Here is a 25,302-nt window from a genome sequence, read left to right as displayed (position 1 = left end):
CAGCACTTACAGTGCTGCTGGCCCTGAGTTCCATGTTAATAAATCAACAACATGTATTCCAGAGTCTTTAAACAGAAACACATATGAAAAAAGTTTATATATTGATCAGTTGACAAAAATGTGACCAGAGGCTTATAGGAACTTAACCTAGTATTTTATCTAAGAGCAATAGTTCAGTATTTGCAATTTAGTGTTTGGGGTATTTTTATGGAGTAAAACTACAGCAAATAATGAGAATTAACTCTATATGCTACGTATTTGTCACATACCATCTCATTTTAATGCCCACAAATTAGGTGTTATGTTAGTTTCACAGAAAATTGAGGATATACATACATGTTAGATTATGTGACTTAGAGCTAACATATGGAAGTGGCGGAATTTGAATCCATTTCTGTCTAACTACCAAAAGAGGAAGAGAACTCTTTAGCCCTTTGACTGGAGAGTTGGCTCTTAGGGAAAGGTAGCCAGTCATCCATATCAGGGCTGGGCCACAGGGAGAGCTGAGCTTAGTTAAGAACAGTATAAATCAGAGAAAAAAGATGAAAGAACTGAACATAATCCTCCAGCTGTAGTCTGCACTGGTCAGACTACATACAGCTATGACAGTGGGGAGAGAGAAATGACCATTAGCACGAGGAGAGGCACCAGGATGGTGAGAAGTCTGGGAGCCCACACATCAAGAAAGAAAGGATGAAAGAAATAGACATTGCTCAGTGCAGAAATGCCACCATGGAAGCAAACTGGAGGCATTAAAGAGCTATCCTGTGGATGAAAACTAGGATTGCAGGTTGAAAGCTTCAGGGATCAGATTTTGGCTCAATCCAAGAAACAATTTCTGATATTCAGAGCTGTCCTACAAGCCAAGATTGGAAACTGGTGGTCCACAAGCCACATTCAGATACAGATGTATTTTGTTGGTGTGCAGTGATTTTTTTAAAAAAAATGTATTTAAATGTCCTTCTATTGGGGAATGTGCTCACTTTCACAGCTTGCACCACTCTCTGTTCTTAGCCCCATGTCACTCCTGTGTAACTTGCCTTGTCCTTGAAGTAGGGTTGCTGGATTTAGCAAATAAAAATACAGAATAAATTTGAATTTCAGACAAATTTTACAAATATTACATGGCACATATCTATACTGTATTTATTTTTCTATCCCAATACTTGGAAGTTCTAGATGGAAGCCTTTGATATTTTGTTTTGAGACAGTGAGCTCCATATATGGGAATATTCAGAGACTTGTCTCAGAGAAATTCTTGTGATGGAAATAGGGCCAAAATGGTTTAAGGTTGTCCTTGCTTTATTTTGTTGAGATCCCCCATTTCAGAGCGATAAAACAATAAAAGGTAGGGGGAGATAACCGAATTATCAGGTGCTGTTCTGGGTGTGGGTGGCAGGTAAGACACCGACTTCTTGTCCTAACAGCCGAATGTTCTACCAAAAGAGCTGGGACTGACTGACAGAAAAGGATAGAAAGTGTTTTTGGCCCCTAATATCAATTGTTAGTCAAATTCCTTTTAAGCCTAAAGTTGATTGGTGTGTCTGCAGCTGGAGAAAATGATAGCAACCTCTTTCTAGACCAAGGCATGAACCAGGAGGTATGCAACACTCCAAATTAATAATCCTGCTTTTATCTGTCAAAAGTCATCTTCTACTTCTCTGTAACTGTGGTTGGTCATCCTGACACTTCTTGTTTTCCTATCCTGCTACCAGAGCTGCTTTTCTAGTTGTTTTGAACAGACCGTAACCAACTCACCAAAGAACACGGCAAGCAGTTGACATAAGAGACTGATACTAACTCAGTTATCACAGCCTATTTCTTTGGCAAAAAATCAGTGGATCTCTGAGGTCATTTCTGGAAATTGTGCCTCTAAAACTAAGTGTCAGTAGTCCTTGGTCATCAGCTAGTTTTTTAGTGTCCTCCTGCTGGTCTCTGGGGAATGAGAATGTCTGTGTTAGATGAGACTCTCGAGAGCATTTGGCTCAACTCCCTTGTTTTGGAGATAAGGAAAGGTAGCTTAATAGTATGGTGACAAGATTCAGAGCTCATGGCTGCAGTCAGCTCACAGGCCAGAGCTCTCTGCAGCTCAGCAAATGGTTTCCCATTCCCTCTCCATTTGTCATGTTTCCCTCCCTTACTTATACCCACTTTTTTTCAGTCTCTCACTTGACACAGACAAAATGACAAAAGGGAGGGGAAGATAACAACATGAATAAACATATTTTGGGGCAACTGTGCACTATACACTACAGAGTATACCCAAAGGGAATTTAGCAATTCTAATTTGTCCTTTTGGGGAAGGCTCCTAGACGACAGGGGCTTTGCTATCTTGTTTACAGATGGGTGCATTCCGCATATCCCCAGGTTCACCTGAATGCTCACTAAATACTCCTGGTCATACTGTTTGCTTCATCATTCTCCTCTTCAAGATTAAATAAAATCTCAGGGGTTACTCAAAGCAAGTAAAACTTGATAAAACTCCATTTCAACCATTATAACATAGGGACTTAATGTGTCCTTTCTTTACACAAAAAGTCTAAACTTAGGGTTGAGAAGTAACTAACACAGCAGTCTTTGGATCTTAAACAAGGACTTCAGATGGCTTATGGCTCCATCATTTTCAAATAATATCCCTGTTTTCACTGGTTGTTCTTGATAGATACTCTGTTCCCTCAATTGGAACATCAGTGGACCCTCTCTTTCCTACCTTTAAAATTTTTCAGGGGCTTCTACAGACACTACATGCACAGATCTCCAGCCAATGTGTTGAATGCATGTGTTAGAAAGAAGAACAACGATTTTGGGAGCAGAAGTTGCCCGGACTGAATCCTGGCTCCTCCATTCACCAACTGGTGAATCTGGGCAAATTTTAAATTTCTCTCAGTTTCCTTATTTATAAAATACAGACAAACTACCTCTCACAGGGTTGTGAAGAGAAAATGAAATGTAGGCACTCAATAAATGGTAGCAATTATTACTGTGCCTGTTAAATTAATGCAAAACATAAGCAAAAGGAACCACCACATGGCAGTATGACTTTCTAACCTTTTAATGAGATCTCATTTTGTTTGGCACAAAGATCTAGATCGGTGATCTGGTGGATGTGTTGCTTAGTGTAACTTTCCACTGTGGCGAGCACGATATTGCTGGTCCCTAGAAGCATTTAAGGAGAGGCATTATAGTCAGCAGTGGGATGCATGCCAACTGTTTTATTGATGATGCCTATTTAGACCACAAGGCCAGCCAGCATTTGGGCCTCAGGAAGAATATGGCCCCATTCATGTCATTACTCCACAATGCGGCGGAAAGACTGGACAGCTGGGGAAACTGCACCCCAATCGATGGGCTTCCGGTACTCCTTCTTGTCCAGGAGGTACTGCCTGCCACGGTAGTTGGGTAGCTCATAGAAAATCCAGACACCCTCCAGCACCTTACAGGAGTGGATCTCTCGCATATGAAATTGCTCCATGATGGAAGGGCAATCTTCAGTGGTTTCATACATCTGACCATTAAAATCCCCTTTCTCAAAGATCTGAATCTTATACTGGCCTCCACTAGGCTGAAAAGACACAGGAGAAAATGAACAGAAACCATTATGGAAATCACCAGCAGGTCAAGAACTTAGAGAGCAGTATTGCTCAGAACTTATCACCTTGAAAGCTGGATAATCTGAACTCCCATCTCACCACGCACTGACTAAAATAGCTAACTTTCAATAAGAAAAAATTAATTCTTCAAAACAGTCAAGAGGCAGAGATAGCACCGTGGAAATTAGTGTAGTCATTCTTGTGATGAACTGCTCTAAGATGTTATTCAAGCCCCAGCAGCCAACAAGCAGCTACTCATTTAGAGGTAGAAAAGACTCAAGAAAATTTTCACCTAAAAGCAAGAGAAAGCAGACAGAGGGTATGGGAAAGAGAGGGACTGCACAGTCCCCAGACTCACCAGATGAACAGCTCTGCAGGAGCTGAGGCGGTCATTGAGGCCCATCCAACGCTGGTATTCAGGGTACTCTCCCTGGGGTAAGATGTACATGTACCCAGCAAAGTTGGGCCTTTCGTAAACAGCCCAGGTGCCTCCTTCCACTTTAATGGAGTTGCAGCGACTTAGGTATGTGTGGAAATCTGCACAGTCGCAGTCACAGTCATAGCGACGGCCTTGAAAATTTTTGTCTTCATAGAAGGTAATCTGAAGTAGAGGGCCAACAGAGAAAGAGCTGAGGAGTTGGGGGGCTTAATTCACAGATAAAAATTAGGAATATAATGCCTACTTTAGAAATTTCTCTCTCCTCAATTTTGAGGAAAAATATGTAGTTGTATGTCACGTTACAACATTGCTTTCTGACAGACAACTTCAGTTGTCAACAACAGAAATGAGTACTTCCTGAAAGCTGAACATGAAGAAAAACAGAAGAGGGCCCTAAGAGAAGCGAACAGTCTCAGACTCAAGTTCATTTTCCTCCCTTAATGTTCCCACAGCTCTCTGTACTTACCACATTATATTATAAATTATCCATTTATATGTCTATGCCTCCCACTAGAATCCTAGTACACTTTTTCCAAGCCTTATTTGAGCTATCAATCCTCTATGCCCATCACTTGACTTCAATCATTGTTTCATGAAGATGAATGACTCCTAGGTGATATGGAAGATACAAAGAGAAAAATAAAACATAAACCTTAGCTTTAGAGAGCTTATTTTAGATGGATGTGGAGATTTCATACAAGGAAATATATCATATTATGTTCTTTATTATTAGTTTATTGCCAACAGAGTAGTTGCAAAGTAACAAAATGATAAGGTGCCTCCAATGATCAAGTTTCTACCACAATGCCTGGGGTAAGTCTCTGATGGCACTGAAAAATATGCAGCCCTGTGAAACCAGAAACAGTAAGTTTGGACTACAGAGCTCCCTCTCCATGATTAGCCTTACGATCTTCATCTAGCCACCTCTCTGAGCTTCAGCTTCCTTTTTGAAGACTACAGCGGACTGGAAGTCCAGGCTTTAAAACAACTCTCAGAGCTTTTCTGGCTAAAACAGGAGACAGAGTTCCTGGGAACTCCCAAGGATTCAGCAAGCGGTTCCTGAAAACCACGATGAAAACTACAAATGGGCTACAGAGCTTGTCCCTTGTTATTCAATAATTCCACAATATTTTCATCTTTTTTTTTTTTTAAGATGGAATTTCAGATCAATGCTAGGTTATAAACTGAAATCACAGGTGTCATGCTTTGAACAGTTAATTACCTGGCATTATGCTGCCACCTTGTGGCTGATTTACTTTATGGACTTCAGGGGAGAAAATTATGTGAGTCATTTCAGATGAAAGGAGCAGAGCCCAGGTATTGTCTTGAGAGGATCTCTGAGCTGAGGATTGAAGGATAAGTAGGTATTTTCCAGAGGCAAATGAAAAGGAACAAACATGTTCAAAAGAATATAGAAGTGAAAGAACATGGCCCATTATAGGGACAATAAGTAGTTCATTAAACCCAGTACATATTGAACATGTGGTGAAGTATTAGAAAATAAAGCCAGAAAAATGACACAAGAACCACGCTGGAATCCCTTTGGTGATTATGAGTGAGTTGGACTTAGTAGTGTGTGTCTAGAAACAGATGGCTGCTGGGGGCCAGGTGAGATATGATGACGGCCAACCAAAACGCAACTCCAATGTGAATGATGATGAGAAAACGGTAAGGAACTTCAGGATTTGGTGACTAATTAGATGGAGGGAATGAGGAGAGGAAGAAACCAAGAATGACTCACAAAAAGGCATAAAACGTCATTCTCCTCTACCCTGGGTATTTCTTTCTATCTAGATACTAATATACTAATAATTATTTCCCTCCACCTTAATCTTTCCCTTCCCTTCCCATTTATTTCAACTATTCTCTTTCCTGTTCCCTAAAAGGGTCCTTTTTCCTTCCCACCCCTAAATCATCTACTTCATCTCCTTTACCCCCTGCCTAAATTTCTTTATGTGTGTCAGTTCCCTTCCCATCTTAGCACAGTATATAGATTTAGATACATGGCACCTCAGTTTATGGATGAAGAAAAAAAAGAAACCCCAGTGCTACTGCTTTCTTGCTATGTGACCTTGGACAGGGCAATTAACCTTTCTCTACAGCTCTTCATTTGCAAAACAGCATGACAGTGTCTCTTGCAGATGGTATGTTCTGAGGGTCCAAGGGGATGTTGATAAAGTACTTAGTTTAATAGCTGACTCACAATTGGCAATAAGCTTTTGCTACAGTTTTTACAGATGAAGTTAAGTGATTGGCCTAATGTCACTACCTAGTTACAAGTTAGTTGCAAACAAGCTGGTGGGCTGCAGTGCAAAACTCCTGGTGAGTAATCTGTTGTTCACTTTATTTTCCTTTGCTGTCTTTCTGCCTGCACAGTTAGCTTCGTTTAACATGGCAGCACTTACTCTCTTGGACAAGAAACAAGGCTGGGCCTAAGCCTGAGGGGCCCTTCCTCGTGACCTATGGAGAGATCTTTAGGAAGGTCAAATAACTTATCTGAGAATGGATAGATTCTAAACTCCTTAATTCATATGTTCTATTTGCCTTTGGTTTTTGACCAAATAGTCACCAAGAAGAGCCTTTGCAAAAGATATTCTACAGGAAATGAAGTTAATAATACCATCGATTTCACTTCATAGTTTCTCACATTTACTGCCTTCTGCACATTTGCTTGACTAATTATCAATATCTGCTAAGTAAAAATATACACGACACCTGATAAGGTCACCTGATGTCCACCCTCCCAGGAGACCAGCCAACCATCCAACAGTTGAAACAAAGCCCTCATCCTGTTGCTATGGAATCATTACTGAGCTCCAAGACTAAGTTCTCCTTTCAGTGGGAGACCTTCTATATCTCAGAGCCAGAGAATGTTGCACCGAGCTGTGCTCAATTTCTATTTGTAGAATAACCATGAAATCCATGCTATTGTCAGTTTAGAGGTTTTGACCCTTGGGCAAAACATTTTGTAGAGAAAGCTAAGAAATGTGCAGAAAGTTTTCTCAGAAATTATTACAAAATTCCTATCATTATCAGGTTTATTTGTGGAAAAATGGCCTACTAATCCAATGCAGCAAAGAGAAAAATGTCTTGAGTATCCCAGAGGTAATGAACACATACTTAGTTAAATCTATTCCTTTTGCCAAGCCCATAACTCCTCTGATTAAACTGCTAGCAGGATAGTGGGAAAGGAAGAAGCAATGAGAAAGAGTAAGAAATAATTTACTATCTCCTTTTCCCTAGCGAGCAAAAGTTATTTAACTAAATGAACAACTCAGCTATAAATAAAAAAGAGTACACTATTACTACTCTGCAAATCTTTAAAAGCAGATGTTTTCATCTAAGATGGTTGTATAACAGCTTTACCTCAAGACACATGGATATCCCTCCTCTAAGGACTTAAAATTCTTTTTTAGTGGATTTGCATGGTATATTTTCAAGAACCTCAGAGCACTAAAGACACTAAATTACAGAACAAGTTAACAGGTACCTTCTGACATGATGCAACAGGAAGTACACAACATTGCCTATGTAGCTTTCTTGGCAAAGATATTTATTTTGAATCTAAACATGAGGAAACAATTAGACAAATCTAGATTGCAAGACTTCCTAAAAGACATCTAACCTAGGCTCTGAAAAATGTCAGTGTCTCAAGAACAACAACAAAAGGGTAGGGGGACTTTTTTAGAGAGGCTAAAAAAATGGAAGAGAATAAAGAGACGTGACAACCAAGTGCAATACACGTTTTTGATCCTGTATTAGGGGAAAAGGCCACCATGAAGCACGTTTCTGGGGACAATCGGGGAGATTTGAATATGGTCTCAATATTAGCTATTATATTTATGGTAAATCTTGGGGACACGCTAATGATACAGTGTTTATACAGGGAAATGCTCTAGTTTTTAGGAGATACATGCCTAAATACTCAAGGCAAAAGTATAATAAAGTTTGCTACTAATTTTCAAATGGTTTAGTAAAGAGAAAGAGATGGAGATAGGAGAGACCAAATATGGCAAAATGTCAACAACTGGAGAATATAAGTGAAAGATAAACAAATATTCATTCAACATTTCTTTCCCATTCTTTGAACATTCAATGGGTTTGAAAATTTTCGAATAGCTGGGGGTAAAAATCATGCAGTGGTTTTGTCTCATCAGTGGAAGAGCTAAAAAGAAAATGAAGGCATATTCCCTCATTCCCAAAGCCCTACCTGAGAGAATAATTTCCAATCCAGCAATCGTGAGTCAAATACTTTAGAGGCAATTTTCTGACTGTAAGGGAGCACTTCATTTGGGGAACAAGTAAAAATAATTGCTTGAATGAAGGAGAGATGTAGGCGTTTATTCACCTGATTAGCCCATCCACTTTGGCCTTTTAGAACACTAATGGTTGAGGCTACATTTCAGAAAACAAAATTTTAATTGATTATTAAAAGTTTTCTTCTCCATATAATCCCCATTATCATGTCTTATTCCTATGGAGAATATCAGTTGCATAGAATATTAGTTGCTAGAAGGCAGAAATAATAGTGATATTTATAAATTATTTACCTGTATAGTATTCAACATAGCACCATACATAAAGATAAGCCCTTAATAAAGTGTTTGGTAATTCTGTTAAGAGTAGAAAATATAATAAGCATTTCTTAATCTTCTCTCTCAATCCCAGTTCTCTAACCACTATCATACTCACCTCTAGGCAAAGAAGCAAAAGCTTTTCTGTGTGTTTAATGCATCATTAGGTGAAAAGTGGGTAGGCTAAAAATCAATATGACTACTTACCTTGGTTCCAGTTTTAGACATTTTTGGTGCACAGACTGGTTTTCCCAGTGCTGAAAGAAATTCAGGAATGGCTACAGAGAGTTAGAGGCACAGTGACATTTATATGGGCTGGTTTCAGTCAAACATTTGCTTAGTCATGAGAACAGGATCCAAAAATTGAGTCAGTCATTTAGATGCTATTGATGGTTTCTAGAAAAAACAACTGGGATTATAAAATAAAGGAAAGCTTCAGTACCGCCTTTAATGCTTACCAAGCCCTGCTGCATTATAGACTTTGCTGAGTCAAGAAACCAAAACCCAGACAAAGTTGTAAAAATTAAAAACAAGAGTCCCTTTTTGCTTTTTTTTTTTTAATAGGAAGCAGCCTCTCTGAAATTCCTAATGTCCTTTTTCTTCAACAAAGCTTGTGAGAGGTAAGAGTCAGAAGACCATCTCTAATTCTGGACAGAAGCGACATGTTCTAAAAGCAACAAAACTTACATGACAACTAAATGCAATGCATGATCTTGTGTTTGGGGAAAAAAGTCACTATAAAGAACACTGCTGGGACAATCAGAAACATTTTAATATGGACTGTAAATTAGATAATACTATTGTACCAAAGTTTCACTTCTTGAATTTGATCATTGTACCATGACTAGGTAGGAGAATGTCTGTTTCTAGGACATGTATGCTATCATTTAGAAGACAGGTTCAAGATGTCTGCAACCTAACTCTCAAATTGTTGAGCAAAAATGAAACAATACTATCATGTCGAGAGTGGTAAAGAGAATATAGCAAAATGTTAACAACTGACAAATCGAATCTAGATAAAGGGTATGTTAAAGTTCACTGACTTATTCTTGCAACTATTATTTAATTTTTTCAAAACACAATTTCTTTTTAGAAAAAGAGCTCTAATCCATAAGAAGGGTGCCACTGTATGTAGAAAAGTGACTTGGGACTCCTGAATTTGCCAAGGGTTAGCTAACTAAACACAACCTGCTACCGGATAGGTGGTCTTCTTGGCCCACAACATTCGAACCTGTTTGGAGAACATTTTTTGGCCCTAATACACCTCTGACTTTAGGAATGAGATTGCATCTTATGTAAATACAAAACAACAACAACAAATTAACTTTTCTCCATTTTTAACTTTAACTGATCAAGTATATTCTCAAAAGTCCAACTTCCTCATCTTCCTATTAATAAAACTATCCAACAAATATCTTAATAAATGGGATGTATTCTGGTCAATTCAGAAAATGGCAAACGTGCCTTGATATAAAGATTACTGAGAAAATATTAAGCTATATGCTTAGTTTTCTGAATTTTATAAACTTCAAAAAAAGTGTCTGAGTATCATTTATTTCATTAACAAATAGCAATATCTAAAATATATTTCTGTTACTCCAGTGTTTATTTGGTAATAGTCTGCTTCTTAAATTTCTTCTTAAAATAAAAACTATGTAAACTTCAATTAGAATTAAACATTCTGAGGGCTAATTTTTACTTTAGAAATACAAAAGACTTTTTTGATAGAATTACTAATTAAATGGCCAGAGAGCATACGAACCAATATTTATCAGCAATCTGATTCGTTTCACTCGTTTGGTAATTTGACAATTTCACTCACTTATCTGAAAGAAGGTTTTCCCAGTCAAATGGAAACTTTACTTGACATTTTGAGGAATGACACTGGAAACCTTTTCTAAAATTAAAAGTAAAGCTATATCTTTTACAAAAAAAGGAAATAATTCTTCGGAGTTTGTTTATTGAAAATTTGAAGCAGGATGTGAAAAATAAAGATTTTTTTTTACACAATTTCATTAAGTTCCATACTTTAAGGACTAAAATATAGTATAAAACTATTTCTGCTATATCTATATACCAACAAATCATACTTTCTTTCCAATTATTTTTTAAAAGGAGTAGCAATTTCCTTTTAAATAGTTACAAAGAACTATAAAACTCTTATTTAACTCTAGGAAGAATAAAATTCTTTCATCACACAAATGAAGATACATACTATAGTTGCAAATCTACACTCAGTTGCTTTAATATTAACATACATACAATGGTACTACCTTCACCAACTTTTTCATTTGGGCATCACAAAGATGAGTCTTCTGATGTTCTATAAACAATACGTTTATATAAAAGTCAGAAGTTTAGCGAAAATTCAGCCTACACAGTAATAAATGAACATGGAATGGAAATCAAAGTTCTTAAGTAGGACAGAAGGCTGGGTGAGGTGGCTCACGCCTGTAATCCCAACACTTTGGGAGGCTGAGGCGGGTGGATCACGAGGTCAGGAAATCAAGACCATCCTGGCTAACACAGTGAAACCTCGTCGCTACTAAAAATACAAAAAAAATTAGCCGGGCGTGGTGGCAGGCGCCTGTAGTCCCAGCTACTCAGGAAGCTGAGGCAGGAGAATAGCCTGAACCCGGGGGGCGGAGTTTACAGTAAGCGGAGATTGCGCCACTGCACTCCAGGCTGGGCGACAGAGTGAGACTATCTGAAAAAAAAAAAAAAAAGGACAGAAAAGTCCCAATGTCTCTTAAGCAGCAAGAGCACCTTCCCAATTTAGTTTCAAGATGAGCACCATCCTCCATTTATCCTTGTATTTCCAGGGCCCTGAAGATCAAAGAAAAAATAATATTAATCACTTAATTTTCTACTGCCTTCATGTAAATAATTTTAAAACTCTATGTTTAAAAAATCTCATAAATTATCAAGGTCAAATGATAGATTAGAAGTAAAATACACAAAGTTTAAGGTTAACAACATTCCTTTTTGCTAGGTGTAATGTTAGATCATAATAAAAGAGAAATTCATACATGAATACAAAAAACTGTTAAGCAGTGAAAATTAAACAAAAATTTTTACTCGCTTATAGTTCACATTTCTTTTGCATAATCTCCATCAGATTTCTAATTCTTTTTTTTTTTTTTTTTTTTTTAAAGAGATAGGGTCTTACTCTGTTGCCCAGGCTGGAATACAGTGGTGCAATCATAGCTCATTGCAGCCTTGAACTTCTGGGCTCAAGGGATTCTCCAGTCTGTGTCCAGAGTAGCTGGGATTACAGGCATGTGCCACCATGCTCAGCTAATTTTTAAATTTTTTGTAGAGACAGGGTCTCATTATATTGCCCAGGCTGGTCTTGAACTGCTGGCCTCAAGAGATCCTCTCACCTCAGCCTCCCAAAGTGCTGGTATCACAGGCATGGGCCACTGCGCTCGGCAAAATTGCTAATTCTTAATTCTCAGTATTTATGAATAAATATTGCTAAATTCTTTAAAAAAATACACCCTTAAGAAATGTAAATATATAAAGTAAAAAATACACTTTTAAAGCTTTGGAAAACTGCAGTTCCTTAAAAAGTTAAATATATTCCTCACAATTCCACTTCTACGTATATACCCATGAGAAATAAAAACAAATGTCTACACAAAAACTTGTACACAAATGTACACAGAGCATTACTCACAACAGCTGAAAAGTAAAAACAAGCCAAATGTCCATCAACTGATGAATAGATAAACAAAACGGTAGATTCACACAATGAATATTATCTGGCCATGAAAAAGAATGCAGTACTGATACATGGCTACATGGATCAATCTTGAAAATACTACGCTAAGTGAAAGAACCCAGACATAAGAAGTCACATGTCACATGATTCCATTTACATAAAATGTTCAAAATAGACAAAGTAGATTAGTGGTTGCCAAGGGCTAAGGGGAAGAGGAAATACAGGGGGTTGGAGGAATGAGGAGTGGCCTACAATGTGTACGAGCTTTATTGTGAGGGTGATGAAAATGTTCTGGAATTTTTAGTGGTGATAGTTGTGCAAACTTGTGAATATACTTAAAAACAACTGAATTCTTTACTTTAAAAAGGTGAATTTTACTTCCCATAATGTTATGTGGTAATATTTTATCTCAATAAAATTTTTAAGAAGTTTTCTCCTACCCTAGACACCCAATCTCATTCCTCAAAGACAAACACTGTTTATAATTTATTTATATTCTTTCAAAGATTGTTAGGCATATAATTAGAATATAAATACATTGCATTTGGGGTGTTTCTAGTCTACAGTTTTTTCAAACAATGCCACATCCAACATCTTTGGTTACAAAATTTCAGTTAGATAGGAGGAATACATTTAAGAGATCTAATGTACAACATGGTGACTGTCGTTAATAACAAAACTATGTATGGGGGAATGTGGTATCTTTGGACAGTATAACTTGTGCCAGGCAAAAAGCAAAACGAGACAAAATTTGGCCATTATATTGGCCTCAAATTCTACAGGCTCCATCTGAATATTTTGGTTGGTTTTCTCACTATAAAATATGGTAAATATAGATACACAAAGGTCTGTGTATGCTGGTAGGAGTGGTAAAAAAAAAATTTGGGCATGTTTAGTATATAATATTCTGTACCTTTTTTATTATGCTTGAAAGATTTACCCAAAAGAATCTGTTTTAAGTGGTATAAATGCCTACCAGTGTTTGCATGTAAGATCCTTATCCAGCCGCTTGTTTGGAGCCTGCTGCAGGGGGTACAAGGCTATCCAGCTGTTGGCGATGTCCTGTATTAATCAACCATTCATAAAACTTGTTCTCTACCAGTACCTGGAACTGCTTCCTTTGATCCCTAAAATTGCAATTGAGAGTAAAAAGAATGTAAGAACATGAATTCATATAAATTGTACTCTAAGCAATTATACAATAATAGGATAATGTTAAATGATTATTTCTTGTTATCCTTTTGTTCTCACTGTTCAGAGTACACTGGACACCCCCACCCCACAAAGGATTGATCAGATACAATGTCCTCTTTCTAAACACTTATTCATTGTCAGATATTTACCAAGGACCAAGTGAACACAGGGTAGTGTTCTGACTGATGGGGACAAATGTATAAAGAGAAGAGACAAGGCCCCTGTCGAAGCAGGATGACACTTCACGACTCCAGAGGGCACCATTCACATTGTGATCTATGTAATCCATGCTCCTGAGGACTGTATATTCTAGCAGGAAAGATAGGTAAAAATAAAATAAATAGGCCGGGCATGGTGACTCATGCCCATAATCCTAGCACTTTGGGAGGCCAATGTGGGCGGATCGCTTGAGGCCAGGAGTTCGAGACCAGCCTGGCTAACATGGTGAAACCCTGCCTCTACAAAAAATATAAAAATTAGCCAAGCATGGTAGCACATGTCTGTAAGTCCCAGCTACTCGGGAGGCTGAGGGCAGGAAAATCACTTGAACACAGGAGGTGGGGGCTGCAGTAAGCTAAGATCACACCACTGCACTCCAGCCTGGGCAACAGAGTGACACGCTGTCTCAAAATCAATACAATACAATATGATACAATAAAAATATAATATAAAGTTAAGTAGTTCTAGGTGCCATGGAGAAAAATAGAGCAGGGTGAAGGAATAGCAAGTTCTAGAAATGTTATTTCAGAGAAAGAATGGACAGAGACGGCCTCCCTAAGATAACATTTGAGCTTAGGTCTAAATGAAATGATGGAGTAAGCAGAATGAGTATTTGAAGAGGAATATACCAAGCAGAAGAGACCAAAAAAAGTACAAAGGTTCTAAAGTGAGCATATTTCACATGTTCATGATAAGAAAGAGAAGAGTAGCTCCTGACAGCCAGGAGCTAGCTTAGTACTATCAGCTAGGCCTTGGTGTAGGATCTGGACTTGCTATTGTATTCTTTTGTTGAACACAAACAATACCTCAAACCACCAACATTAGACAAAGCCACTCTGGGATGATGATAAACCAAAGAAAGAACAAGATCACTCTGTAATAGTGTCTCAGTTCAGAAACCCCCACACCAACCTCCAAAAAAATGTTGTGACCCAAACCATAAAACACCAAACACTCCTTTCCTGGAGGAGTGGCTGCTACTTCTTTACAATTACAGTTTTAGCTCTTCCTTCCTTCCTCTTGCCTTAGATATAAAAATTATTAAACTGCCAAATTGCAGATTACTCTCACTTCCAGATAGTCCTGCTTCCTAGAACTCTCCCCCAAACCACTTAATACAAGTCAAAATCCAACGACAAGTTCCTTTTAACACCTATTTACTGAGTTGAAACACAGTTTTCCATGTTCCCCAACCTTTTACTGAGAAGAAACACACTTCTCTCCCCTCTTGCCATGAGTCAACACAATCCACCTTTGGTCTACAGATGTGTTCCTGGTGGTCTTTGGTCAGAGGGCAGTGATTAAGTGATAGAAAGATGACTGCTGTATGCCGAGAAGGAGTAAATGAGGAAAAAAATGGCAGAAATTGAGGAAAAGAGAGCCTAGTAAGTATGGTAAAGGCTTTGGATTTTATTTTAAGTATGAGTGGAGGCCATTAGAGAGGTCAGAGCAGGGAAATGACATGATCTAATCACTGTTAAAAGGCTCACACTGGCAATTTGTTTCAAACTGATTTCTGTCTTCCTATATTCCCCAAGTTAAACTGACTACTTTCATTGTTTCTGGTATCACTGTGGATCTCACCACTTGAAAACACTATGATTCAGTGTCAGCATTTATTAAGTGCTTACGTCCCACACTCTGCACATGTTTATGTATAAGCTTTTCACATGTAAGAGAATCTAAGTATTTAATCATTTCTTGGCCTTTTGGCTGAGATCAAGTGTAGAGAATCTAACCATTTAAATACTAGAACCATTCAAACAACAGAATTGCTTTAAAAGAATGTCTTTTCAAGATCATCCATTTTTACAACACATTATTATAATGTTATTATTGTACAGTATGATATGGTATGACAATATTTGAAAGAAAACAATGAAGACACTACAGGCATTTAAGAACCTCTGATTACTGAGAAGCCAGAACAGAGAAAAAAAAGAACCTCTGGAACCAGGCTGACTAGGTGTGAATCCTGGCTCCTGTGTGACTTTGTGTAAAGTATTTAATTCTTCAGTTCTTCGGTTTCCACACCTGTAATAAGGTGTTATTATGAAGAATAAATGAGTTAGTACATAGAAGGTGCCTAGAATGGTATTGGATTATGTGGCATACTCTATGTATGATTTTTAAAATTCATATAAGTCTTACATTTGCCAACTAAACTTTAGCTTCTTAAGAAAAGGGAGTCTAATACTGGGTATTTACCCACTCCCATCCCCAACCTAACAGTGTTTGAAATACTAATTTGAAATCCAAACCGCAATTTAAAAACAACTTTTTTTTTTTTTGAGACTGAGTTTCACTCTTGTTGCCCAGGCTGGAGTGCAATAGCGCGATCTCGGCTCACTGCAACCTCTAACTCCTGGGTTCAAGCAATTCTCCTGCTTCAGCCTCCCGATTAGCTGGGATTACAGGCACACCCAGGTAATTTTTGTATTTTCAGTAGAGACAGGGCTTCACCATGTTGGCCAGGCTGGTCTCAAACTCCTGACCTCAGGTGATCCACCCACCTCGGCCTCCCAAAGTGTGCTGGCATTATAAGCGTGAGCCACCGCGCCCAGCCTTACATTTTGTATTACTTTAACACAGCTGTAAAAATGTGCAGACTAATTATTTCTCCATGGAGTTTCACAAAAAACACAAACTGTTACTTATAAAAAATACTCACTTTGTCAAATGAGCCTCCTTCACAGTTTTCTGCCAGATCTGTATCTTCTGTTCTCTTTGACCCAGTGCTTTCTGATATACAGATGGAAGACCCCCAGGTATCTCTGTTGTGTCCCCTTCCATTTCAAAGGGAATAATAAATACATAGAATTCACAAGGTGGTAAAAGTCGGAAGACACTTGTGTCGCTGTTCTCTCTGCACACAACCATTGGATTATCCCAATAGTTAGGCACTGTAGCAAGGCCAGTCCTGGCCATATGGTCCTCTAGCATTGGGTAATGGGTATGAAAAGGGGCAAAAGTTACTGTCTGGTTCCCAGAGAGAATAAGTGGGCGCGTAGGCGTCAGAATGTGAAAGATGCAACCTGTTGTAGAAGAGATGGACAAACGATGGCAAACAGCAATGACTTTAACATTGTCACAACTGTGGAGGTGAAGTGTAGTCCCTACAGGGCCCAAGACAAAGATGCTATTCCTGCACTTCTCAATTGTCACAGATCTGAAAAAAAGGAAAAAATGAGGTAAATTCCTCTGAATGACAGTAAGATTTTAAAAATTTGACTAAAATATTATTCTCTGATGGCAAAAAAAGAATCAGTCACAGTCCAAAGAAAATGTCAGAACATCAGAACACCATGAAAACTGTGCTTACCGTAAGGGAGAGAGCAGATATATAAAAGATTCGTTGCAACGATGAATCTTTACATGTGCCCCCACCAGAGTATCTGAGCTCTTGGCCAGTGTCTGCTTGTAAACCTGGCTCATCACCACCAGTCGGTGCATCCTAGGGGCCACATGAGTATTACAAGCAATCTTAGCTCTTTTGGTCGTCCCTTCAACTATTTAAGAAAACATATAAATTTGAGACAGTTTCAAATCAAAGAAAAACAAACATATGAGGTTATACATGTCTACAGGTATACATGTCTCAAGTTAGATACCACATGTAGGGACAAAAATGTTAGATCTCGGCTTTGGATAGAGGTATTTGCTATACTATTCTCTATTCTTTTCTGTATGTTTGGAATTTTCATTTTTGTTATAAAAAAATTTAAAACCTATAATGCATTTAAGATTGCCTATAGGTCTAAGATACTTTTTTGTGTCTATCCTTCAAGTTAAGTAATGTGCCTAAGGTCATATGGCTAGTAAGTGGCAGAGCTGTCCTAACTCAAATATCTTCTTCTCCAAGATGCTTTACTTTATCATCCCAAACATAATTCACCTCTCTAAATCACCATAATATTAATTCTGTATCCTCCTCACTTGCCACATTATCCCATAAATCCTATCTGAGTTCATGCCTTTTTTTTTCTTCTTTTTTGTGAGACAGAGTCTCACTCTGTTATCCAGGCTGGAGTACAGTGGTGCAATCTCCACTCACTGTAATCTCCACCTCCTAGGTTCAAGAGATTCTCCTGCCTCAGCGTCCTGAGGAGCTGAGATTAAAAGTGCACACCACTATACCTGGCTAATTTTTGTATTTTTAGTAGAGCAGAGGTTTCTCCATGTTGGCCAGGCTGGTCTCAAACTCCTGACCTCACGTGATCCGCCCACCTTGGCCTCCCAAATTGCTGGGTTACAGGTGTGAGCCACCGTGCCCAGCCTGAGTTCATGTCTTTACTCTAAGATCGTTAACTACCTGAGAGCACATCTTCCTATCACACACAGTGTGTTGCACAAACTGACACTCAAAAAATATGTGCAGGTTCCCCTCCTAACACAGTCACACCATTACGTGACTGCCTTCTCAGACTGTACTTCCCGGCAAGCCAATGGGACACCCTTGTAAACAATACTGGTGAAATGTTGAGAGGTCACATGAGTATGCTATTATTCTTCTTTTAAACCATTTCTTGTTCATTTTTATTACATACGTTTACTTTTATTACATATGTACCAAGTACATAATATATGGTTATTTAGAAAAATAACAGTTAAAGAAGATAAAAATAATTTGTAATCCTACCATCACTTTTAATATTTTAGTATAATCCTTGAGAGAAAGAGTCATGCAGAAAAGACAGATGTTCCTTTTTCTCTTTTATAGAAGCAGTATTGTTTAAGTCTTCTAGAGAAGACATGTGATCACTAATAGAAAACACTAGGTTCCTTAACTTGTCATTCAATTTAATGTGGATTAAAATATTAAAAAATACCTTGATGAGCCCAAGCCAATTTCTTTCCAGACTTGAGGCAAGCTGATGTACCAAATGGATTCCCAGTCAAACAGGACCTCAACCAGGTTTCCAGTTTGTAGAAAGAGAAAGTCTTAGAGATCTTTGAGAAGCCACTATCTGCATGCAGTGGTTGCCATAGTGCAAGTTCATGAAGTGGATAGACCTTCCTGGCTCTACTTATTGTACCTTCAATAAGGAAGCTGAGCGCCACAACAGCTTCTCGAGACACTAGACTACTATGGGTTGAATGAAATGATGCAGTGAGTTGTTCTGGATCTAAAAGCAGCTCGAGGAGATCAGACAGATGATCATAGACAAAAGCTTGGTGACTGTAATCATTCCAGTTCTAAAAAAAAAAAAAGTTAAAAGAAAGCACTCTTAAAAAATAAAGAGATTCTACAAGATCTAAAATTTCTATATTTTAATTATTTTGTATTTATACTCTGCCTCATCCCCCAAAAGGAATTAGGTAGTTATATAAACCTTATAAAGTTTTTTTTGTGTGTATGTGATAGGTATAAATAGATTCTCTCTCCACTTTAACTAACTAAAAAATAATACTAATAAGTAACCCTTCGTGTGTGCCAGGCATTAAGTGTTAAACATACTTTAACATATTTAAACCTAACAATAATCTTAAAACAGATGCCATTATGATGCCCACTTTACAGATGAGGAAATGAATTTACAAAGAAGAAACCTGCCCAAGATCACAGAGCTAGTATATACTCTAAAAATTTTAGATCAAACATAAAAATAACTATCATGGACATTCAATGAAGCATTGGGTTTCTTAATTTGCCTTTTGCGGCCGGGCGCGGTGGCTCAAGCCTGTAATCCCAGCACTTTGGGAGGCCGAGACGGGCGGATCACGAGGTCAGGAGATCGAGACCATCCTGGCTAACACGGTGAAACCCCGTCTCAACTAAAAAATACAAAAAACTAGCCGGGCGAGGTGGCGGGTGCCTGTAGTCCCAGCTACTCGGGAGGCTGAGGCAGGAGAATGGCGTTAACCTGGGAGGCAGAGCTTGCAGTGAGCTGAGATCCGGCCACTGCACTCCAGTCTGGGTGACAGAGCGAGACTCCGTCTAAAAAAAAAAAAAAAAAAAAAAAATTTGCCTTTTGCAATTACAGAAGGAATTTCAAATTCTACTGGGTGAAATGAGGCAACCAATCTTACTATGACAAGATTTAAGAAATTATAACTTTGGGAATAAGCTTTGAGTTGGCAGATGTCCCAGTGATTTGACCCATTCATCTGCCAGATGATTTTTACCCCTCTTATTTGGCATGAACAATGTTAAGTGATGAATATTCAAATTAAATAAGACATAGTTTTTCAGTCCTCAAGGAACTTAGGAGTCTATATAGTAAGAAGATAAATAAATTACCATAACTGTGAGATAAGACCTACAGCAGAGGCCTGTAAATATGTTCTATAAGTATGAAAGAAACAACTAACTCCATCTGGGGAAAAATAAATCATATCTGAGTGCTATTTGAATAGATTCTTGATTGATGTTGGTAGTTAGGCAAATAGATACAACAAAAAGCATTCTAGGCATGGAAAATATAATCAAGTGCCCACAGGAGAAAAAGTACCTGCTATGTTAGAGAACTGCAAGTTCTGGGTAGGGTACAAGAAGCATTCTGGGAAGTGGCAGTTGAAGTTAAAATGGTAGGCAGGGACCAATCATGAAAGGCCTTTTATGAAATACTAAAACATCTGGACTTTATTTTGTATGCCAGGGACTTTCAAACTATTTTCTAAATAGCTGTATTTTTTTTCTTTTTAATAAATTTTCCTCTGGATGCCAAATAAAACAGATAAAAGCAGAGTTAGTCTCAACCTATTCCTCCCTCTCACCCCATCCCCCTCCCACAAAGTAGGCCCTGAGGTGGTTCCATGGAGTACAATATAAAACAACAATGAGTATGAGGATTTGTTGATGGAGTTTAAGCAGAGATAGATACAATCCATCTGCATTTTGAAAAGTCCAATGTGGCAGTAAGTGGACTGCTGACTAAAGCAGAGTGAATAGGCAGGACCTAATTCTAGAAATCAAGGCAAAAAAAGTCATTCAATAAAAACACCTAGACAATAGGAAGAAAAGCAACAGAGTTAAAGTGTCTGAGGCAGAATCAGTAAGGCCTGACAATGAGATATGAGTGGTGAGAGAGACATGGGTGAGTTTTACTCACATAAGAAGTACAGGTTAACTCAAGTAAAGGGAGATTTTACTGTTTGGACACTCAGTTGTCTCCCAAACTGAAGTAGAGGCAAACCTCATTAGAACCGGAACTGGAAAGCCATCTAGAACCTGCATGTCTGTTCCATTATCTCCTTTTTCTCTGATTATAAGTAACCTGTGCTTCTCTGATTATCTCAAAATTTCTTTTTTCTTTCTTTTTTTTTTTTTTGAGATGTAGTTTCGCTCTTGTTGCCCAGGCTGGAGAGCAGTGGCGCGATCTCAGCTCGCCGCAACATCTACCTCCTGGGTTCAAGCGATTCTCCTGCCTCAGCCTCCCAAGTAGCTGGGATTACAGGCACGCACCACCATGCCCAGTTAATTTTGTGTTTTTAGTAGAGACGGCGTTTCTCCATGTTGGTCAGGCTGCTCTCGAACTCTGGACCTCAGGTGATCTGCCCGCCTTGGTCTCAGAATTTCTAATCCCTTATAACTCTAGTTCATTCATGAGCATGATGGCTGTTCTAGTCCCAATGTCAAATGGGTTTTCAGTTCAAACACCTATCACCAATGCATAATTTCTTCCTGGGGGAACTGACTGGCCCAAGTCATCACTTTAAATCTGGCCAATTTCAAATGGATAGCAGTAAATGGGCTACTCAAGTGTCCATCACTGGTCCAATCAGTTATTGCGAGAGGTCATGCTGTAGTATAAACCAAAGTCACCATTTACTGGTGCTTAACAAGGCCCACGCTAATATATTACTGAAGTCTCACAGCCATTCAGAAATATGCATTATTATCCCCACTTAGAGAAGAGAAGCCAAGGCCTAGAGAAGTTAACTGACTTACCTAGAATCATATGACTAAATGATATTAAATGATAGAGGCAGAACTGAATGGAGGCTACCTTGGCTCAAAACGCATCTCCTAACAGTGCCCATTCTGCAGGAACTGCATGCGGAGAGAGAGGTAGTGACTGGCATCTCTAATACATCTGGGCTTGAACATTCTGAATTTAAGCTATAGCTTAAATTCAATAAAAAATATACAGAATATAAAGTGATGAGTACAAAGCAAGAGCTCTGGGAAAGAGACAAACTTGGGAGTCCCTGAGATATATGAAGTCATAGGAATATAAAGAATTATCTTGAATGAATAAGAGAAAATTGCCCCAGACAGAATAGCTGCTTGTAAGGGCAAGGGGAGAGAAATTTATGAAAGACAGTGAAAAGGGAGAGTTAGAAGCAAAACCAAGAGTAATAGCATCATGGAATATAAAGGAGGAGAGATTTATTAAAAAGGAGATTATAAAAGTTCCAAATAGCAAAGAGATATTTTTTCTTAGCTTTAGAACATTTTTAAAGAGCTTGTACATGGCATTAATACTGAGGTCTACATTTTACTTAAAGTTTTTCAAAATACTTACACAAGAATAAGTAAAAATATTTTGGTTTTCTTTACAAAAACAGAAAGAAAAAAAGCAATAAGACATCCTCTAAAATTCACAATATGAGGCAGTTAAATTTAGCTTCTGGGTTGTCATGTATGTAATTAAACAACATGAGAAGATATTTTTATAAATTTTTTTCAGTAGATTTCAAAAGACTTTGCAAGCACTACATCTTCTTGATGATCCTTAGTCAAATAAGTTGATTCACATTCATTAACATTTTGAAAATGGGAATGCTAATTGAATATAGTGAATGACATGCCCAAAAATCAGGCAAGTGATTTTTCTACCAGTGAAGGAACTGAAACCATTTCTCTATTTTGATTAAGACTGTACACACTTATTTTGTTTTATAATTTAAAAAAAAAGTGAAAAACAAAACAAGCCATCAAATCACTGACTTATGTAAGAAATCCCATCATAATTTTTAATGCAAGTGAACCATCTCCCTCACAAATTGTTCCTTTTAGAGAAAGACATCAAGATATAAAGAGTACCTTATTATGACAATTAGATTTTTCAGTCAGGTCAGGAGACTGAGATCTGCTTCTGGGACTAGGCCACTCTTCACCAATCAAAGATGTCCTTAGGGAGACTTTGTTCAACTGTTGAATGTATAAGAAGAGCAGAAACTGTAGGGTGTCCACTGAAAGCTGTTCAAGAAGAAAATAAAAGATGAACAGACGTTTTAAAACATCAACCACTAGTCTAACAACTAAGTAGACATAGTAAATTCACGAGTTGGCTGATCCTAAAGAAAACAAACTTAGAAACATTGCTAGTTTTGATATGTATGTCTCTGATATCCAGATGTAAGAGTTTCTCTTTTTTTGAGAGAGAGAGAGTTTTGCTCTTGTCGCCCAGGCTGGAGTGTAATGGTGCGATCTTGGCTCACTGCAACCTCCACCTTCCTGGTTCAAGTGATTCTCCAGCCTCAGCCTCCTGAGTAGGTGGGATTACAGGTGCCCGCCACCACATCCAACTAATTTTTTGTATTTTTAGTAGAGAGAGGGTTTCACCATGTTGGCCAGGCTGGTCTTGAACTCCTGACCCTCAGGTGATACACCCACCTCGGCCTCCCGAAGTACTGGGATTACAGGTGTGAGCCACTGTGCCTGGCCAAGAGTTCCTAAAACTAATTAAGGTGGAATAACTTATCTTCACAGAAAGCTGTATAGCATCTATGGCTACAGAAATTATCTCTCAAAACTGATGAAAGGATGAAGTACATACATTTTTTAAGTACATTATTTCAGAAGTTTAACCTTATAGCTAAAAAAAAAAAAACCAACTTTAGTAATTTGAATAAGTAAGTAGATGAAGTAAGAAGAAAATTAAGTTAAGACACAGAGGTTTAACTTAAGATTCATAAACTTATCAAGAAAGTTTAGGGTACCAGTGCAATCCCTGAAATTGTATGTAATTCTTCGGTATATGTGCATTTTTTAAGGAAGTAGGCCTCAGGTTTTCACCAAATTCTTAAAGGGGTGTTTGACTTAAAGACAAAAACACTGTTGGTCTGACAGATGTATAGTCATTTCTTATTCAAGGAAGGGTGTGGTTGAAGCTCACGATTTGAAGCTCCTGATTACCCTCATCTACCTACCTGCAAACAGGAGAGGCAAAAAAGTAAAGTAATACATCTGGGTCTACAGCTATATTCACCCTGATTCCCAACTTGGCTAAAAACACTATCATCTGAGAAACTTAAAAGTACAGATTCTCGGGATCACCCAGACCTATTTAATCAATTGTCAATGTGAAGCCCCATGAATTTGTATATTTTATAAAGTTTTACTTTCTTAACTGAACTCTTGAGATAATTGTAGATTGAGATATAGTTGTGAGAATTCACACAGAAAGATCCCATGTACCCTTTACCTGTCTTGCCAAACTATAGGACAGTATCACAATCAGGATATTGACACCGATACAGTCAAGATACAAGAACATTTCCATCAACAGAAGAATCTCTCATGTTGTCCTTCTACAGCCATACCCACTTCTTAGGCCCCTCACCCCTTCCTTAGGCCCTTAGCAACCACTTACTTGTTCTCCATCTCCATAATTTTGTCATTTCAAGAATGTCAGGTAAATAGAATCATATAATATGTAACTTTTTGGGATTGGCTTTTTTTCACTAAGCATAATTCCCTGATTTTATATATACTTCCATTTTAAACAATTATTTGTTACATTATCATTGTTTCTTCATGGAGACTACAGGATCCTTGCCTTCTCCATGTTTATACCCCTAGTAACTAGCAAAGCATCTGGTACATAAAAAGCACTCAAAAAATCTGGAACTTCCTGAAGGTTTTATTCATCTCTATATGCACAGCATCCACTACTATACCGAGTACATAGTAGATAATAAATACTTGATTAATGAATAAATGTACTGCCCTTTCCCTCTTCATTGCTTGACAAACTTCTTTTCAATTTCCAAAACGTTGTTTAGATACTACCCTACACGGCCGAGACTGCTAGATGCTTACTAAATACTTTTTATCTTCTTCCTGGGTATGCAATTAGATGGCATTTCCCATGTTCCCTTGCAGTTAGATATGGCACAAATGAATTACAGCAACTGAATGTGAATGAATTTATCTTTATCACTTTCAAGCGTAATCATAAAACTCCCAAAAGAAATGGAAGCAAAAGGACTCTGAGGCCCCAGTGGGCATGGCTGTGGCAAACTGTATTATTATTTGCTATTGTTCACTTTCAAATTTTCTAAGAGGGTTATACAGCCCTACCCATGGCCATGGGATTCTCCTTATCTCCTGAAAGGTGGTTTACCTTCCCATCTTCATGGGAATAATGCCTCAGCCAATGGAATGAAAGCAGTCTTCGGGAGGGCGGAGCAAGATGGCCGAATAGGAGCAGCTCCAGTCTCCAAATCCCCGTGCGAGCGACACAGAAGACCGGTGATTTCTGCATTTTCAACGGAGGTACTGGGGTCATCTCACTGGGGAGTGCCGGATAATCGGTGCTGGTCAGCTGCTGCAGCCTGACCAGCGAGAGCTGAAGCAGGGCGAGGCATTGCCTCACCTGGGAAGCGCAAGGG

General features: G+C 38.3%; 2 protein-coding genes across 4 annotated transcripts in view; both read right to left on the bottom strand.

The window, feature by feature from the left end:
* Window positions 1-3,036: 3,036 nt before the first annotated feature.
* On the bottom strand, window positions 3,037-11,387 carry CRYGS (crystallin, gamma S). Of its 2 annotated transcripts, XM_011953363.1 has the most exons (4): window positions 10,877-11,387; window positions 8,811-8,860; window positions 3,949-4,191; window positions 3,037-3,562 (listed from the first exon to the last, which is right to left on the bottom strand). In XM_011953363.1, the coding sequence occupies exons 2-4, from the start codon at window positions 8,829-8,831 to the stop codon at window positions 3,290-3,292; spliced, it is 537 nt and encodes a 178-aa protein (XP_011808753.1). In that variant the 5' UTR covers window positions 8,832-8,860; window positions 10,877-11,387; the 3' UTR covers window positions 3,037-3,289. The 2 variants fall into 2 exon arrangements, with proteins under 2 accessions (XP_011808753.1, XP_011808752.1); XM_011953362.1 differs by lacking the exon at window positions 10,877-11,387 and having other exon boundaries at window positions 8,811-8,956.
* TBCCD1 (TBCC domain containing 1) overlaps window positions 10,546-25,302 on the bottom strand; it is a 30,042-nt gene continuing 15,285 nt past the window's right edge. For both annotated transcript variants that reach the window (XM_011953364.1, XM_011953365.1), the window contains 6 exons: window positions 22,730-22,885; window positions 18,570-18,936; window positions 17,063-17,249; window positions 16,412-16,909; window positions 13,304-13,454; window positions 10,546-11,429 (listed from right to left, as the gene is read on the bottom strand). In XM_011953364.1, coding sequence (XP_011808754.1) covers window positions 13,325-13,454; window positions 16,412-16,909; window positions 17,063-17,249; window positions 18,570-18,936; window positions 22,730-22,885 — 1,338 coding nt within the window. In that variant the 3' untranslated portion in view covers window positions 10,546-11,429; window positions 13,304-13,324. The remainder of the gene's footprint in view (window positions 11,430-13,303; window positions 13,455-16,411; window positions 16,910-17,062; window positions 17,250-18,569; window positions 18,937-22,729; window positions 22,886-25,302) is intronic.

The sequence above is a fragment of the Colobus angolensis genome, unplaced genomic scaffold, assembly GCF_000951035.1.
Source record: "Colobus angolensis palliatus isolate OR3802 unplaced genomic scaffold, Cang.pa_1.0 Scaffold36, whole genome shotgun sequence".
Classification (NCBI taxonomy): domain Eukaryota; kingdom Metazoa; phylum Chordata; class Mammalia; order Primates; family Cercopithecidae; genus Colobus; species Colobus angolensis.
This window is presented reverse-complemented; position numbering and strand designations above follow the sequence as displayed.

What these genes read in the sequence shown, in the direction of transcription:
- CRYGS (XM_011953363.1), bottom strand. Translation starts at nt 8,831, where the DNA reads ATGTCTAAAACTGGAACCAAG. An exon ending in TGTCTAAAACTGGAACCAAG is followed by an intron (nt 4,192 to 8,810) that starts GTAAGTAGTCAT and finishes CCTCTACTTCAG; the next exon opens with ATTACCTTCTATGAAGACAA. An exon ending in CCTGCAGAGCTGTTCATCTG is followed by an intron (nt 3,563 to 3,948) that starts GTGAGTCTGGGG and finishes GTGTCTTTTCAG; the next exon opens with CCTAGTGGAGGCCAGTATAA.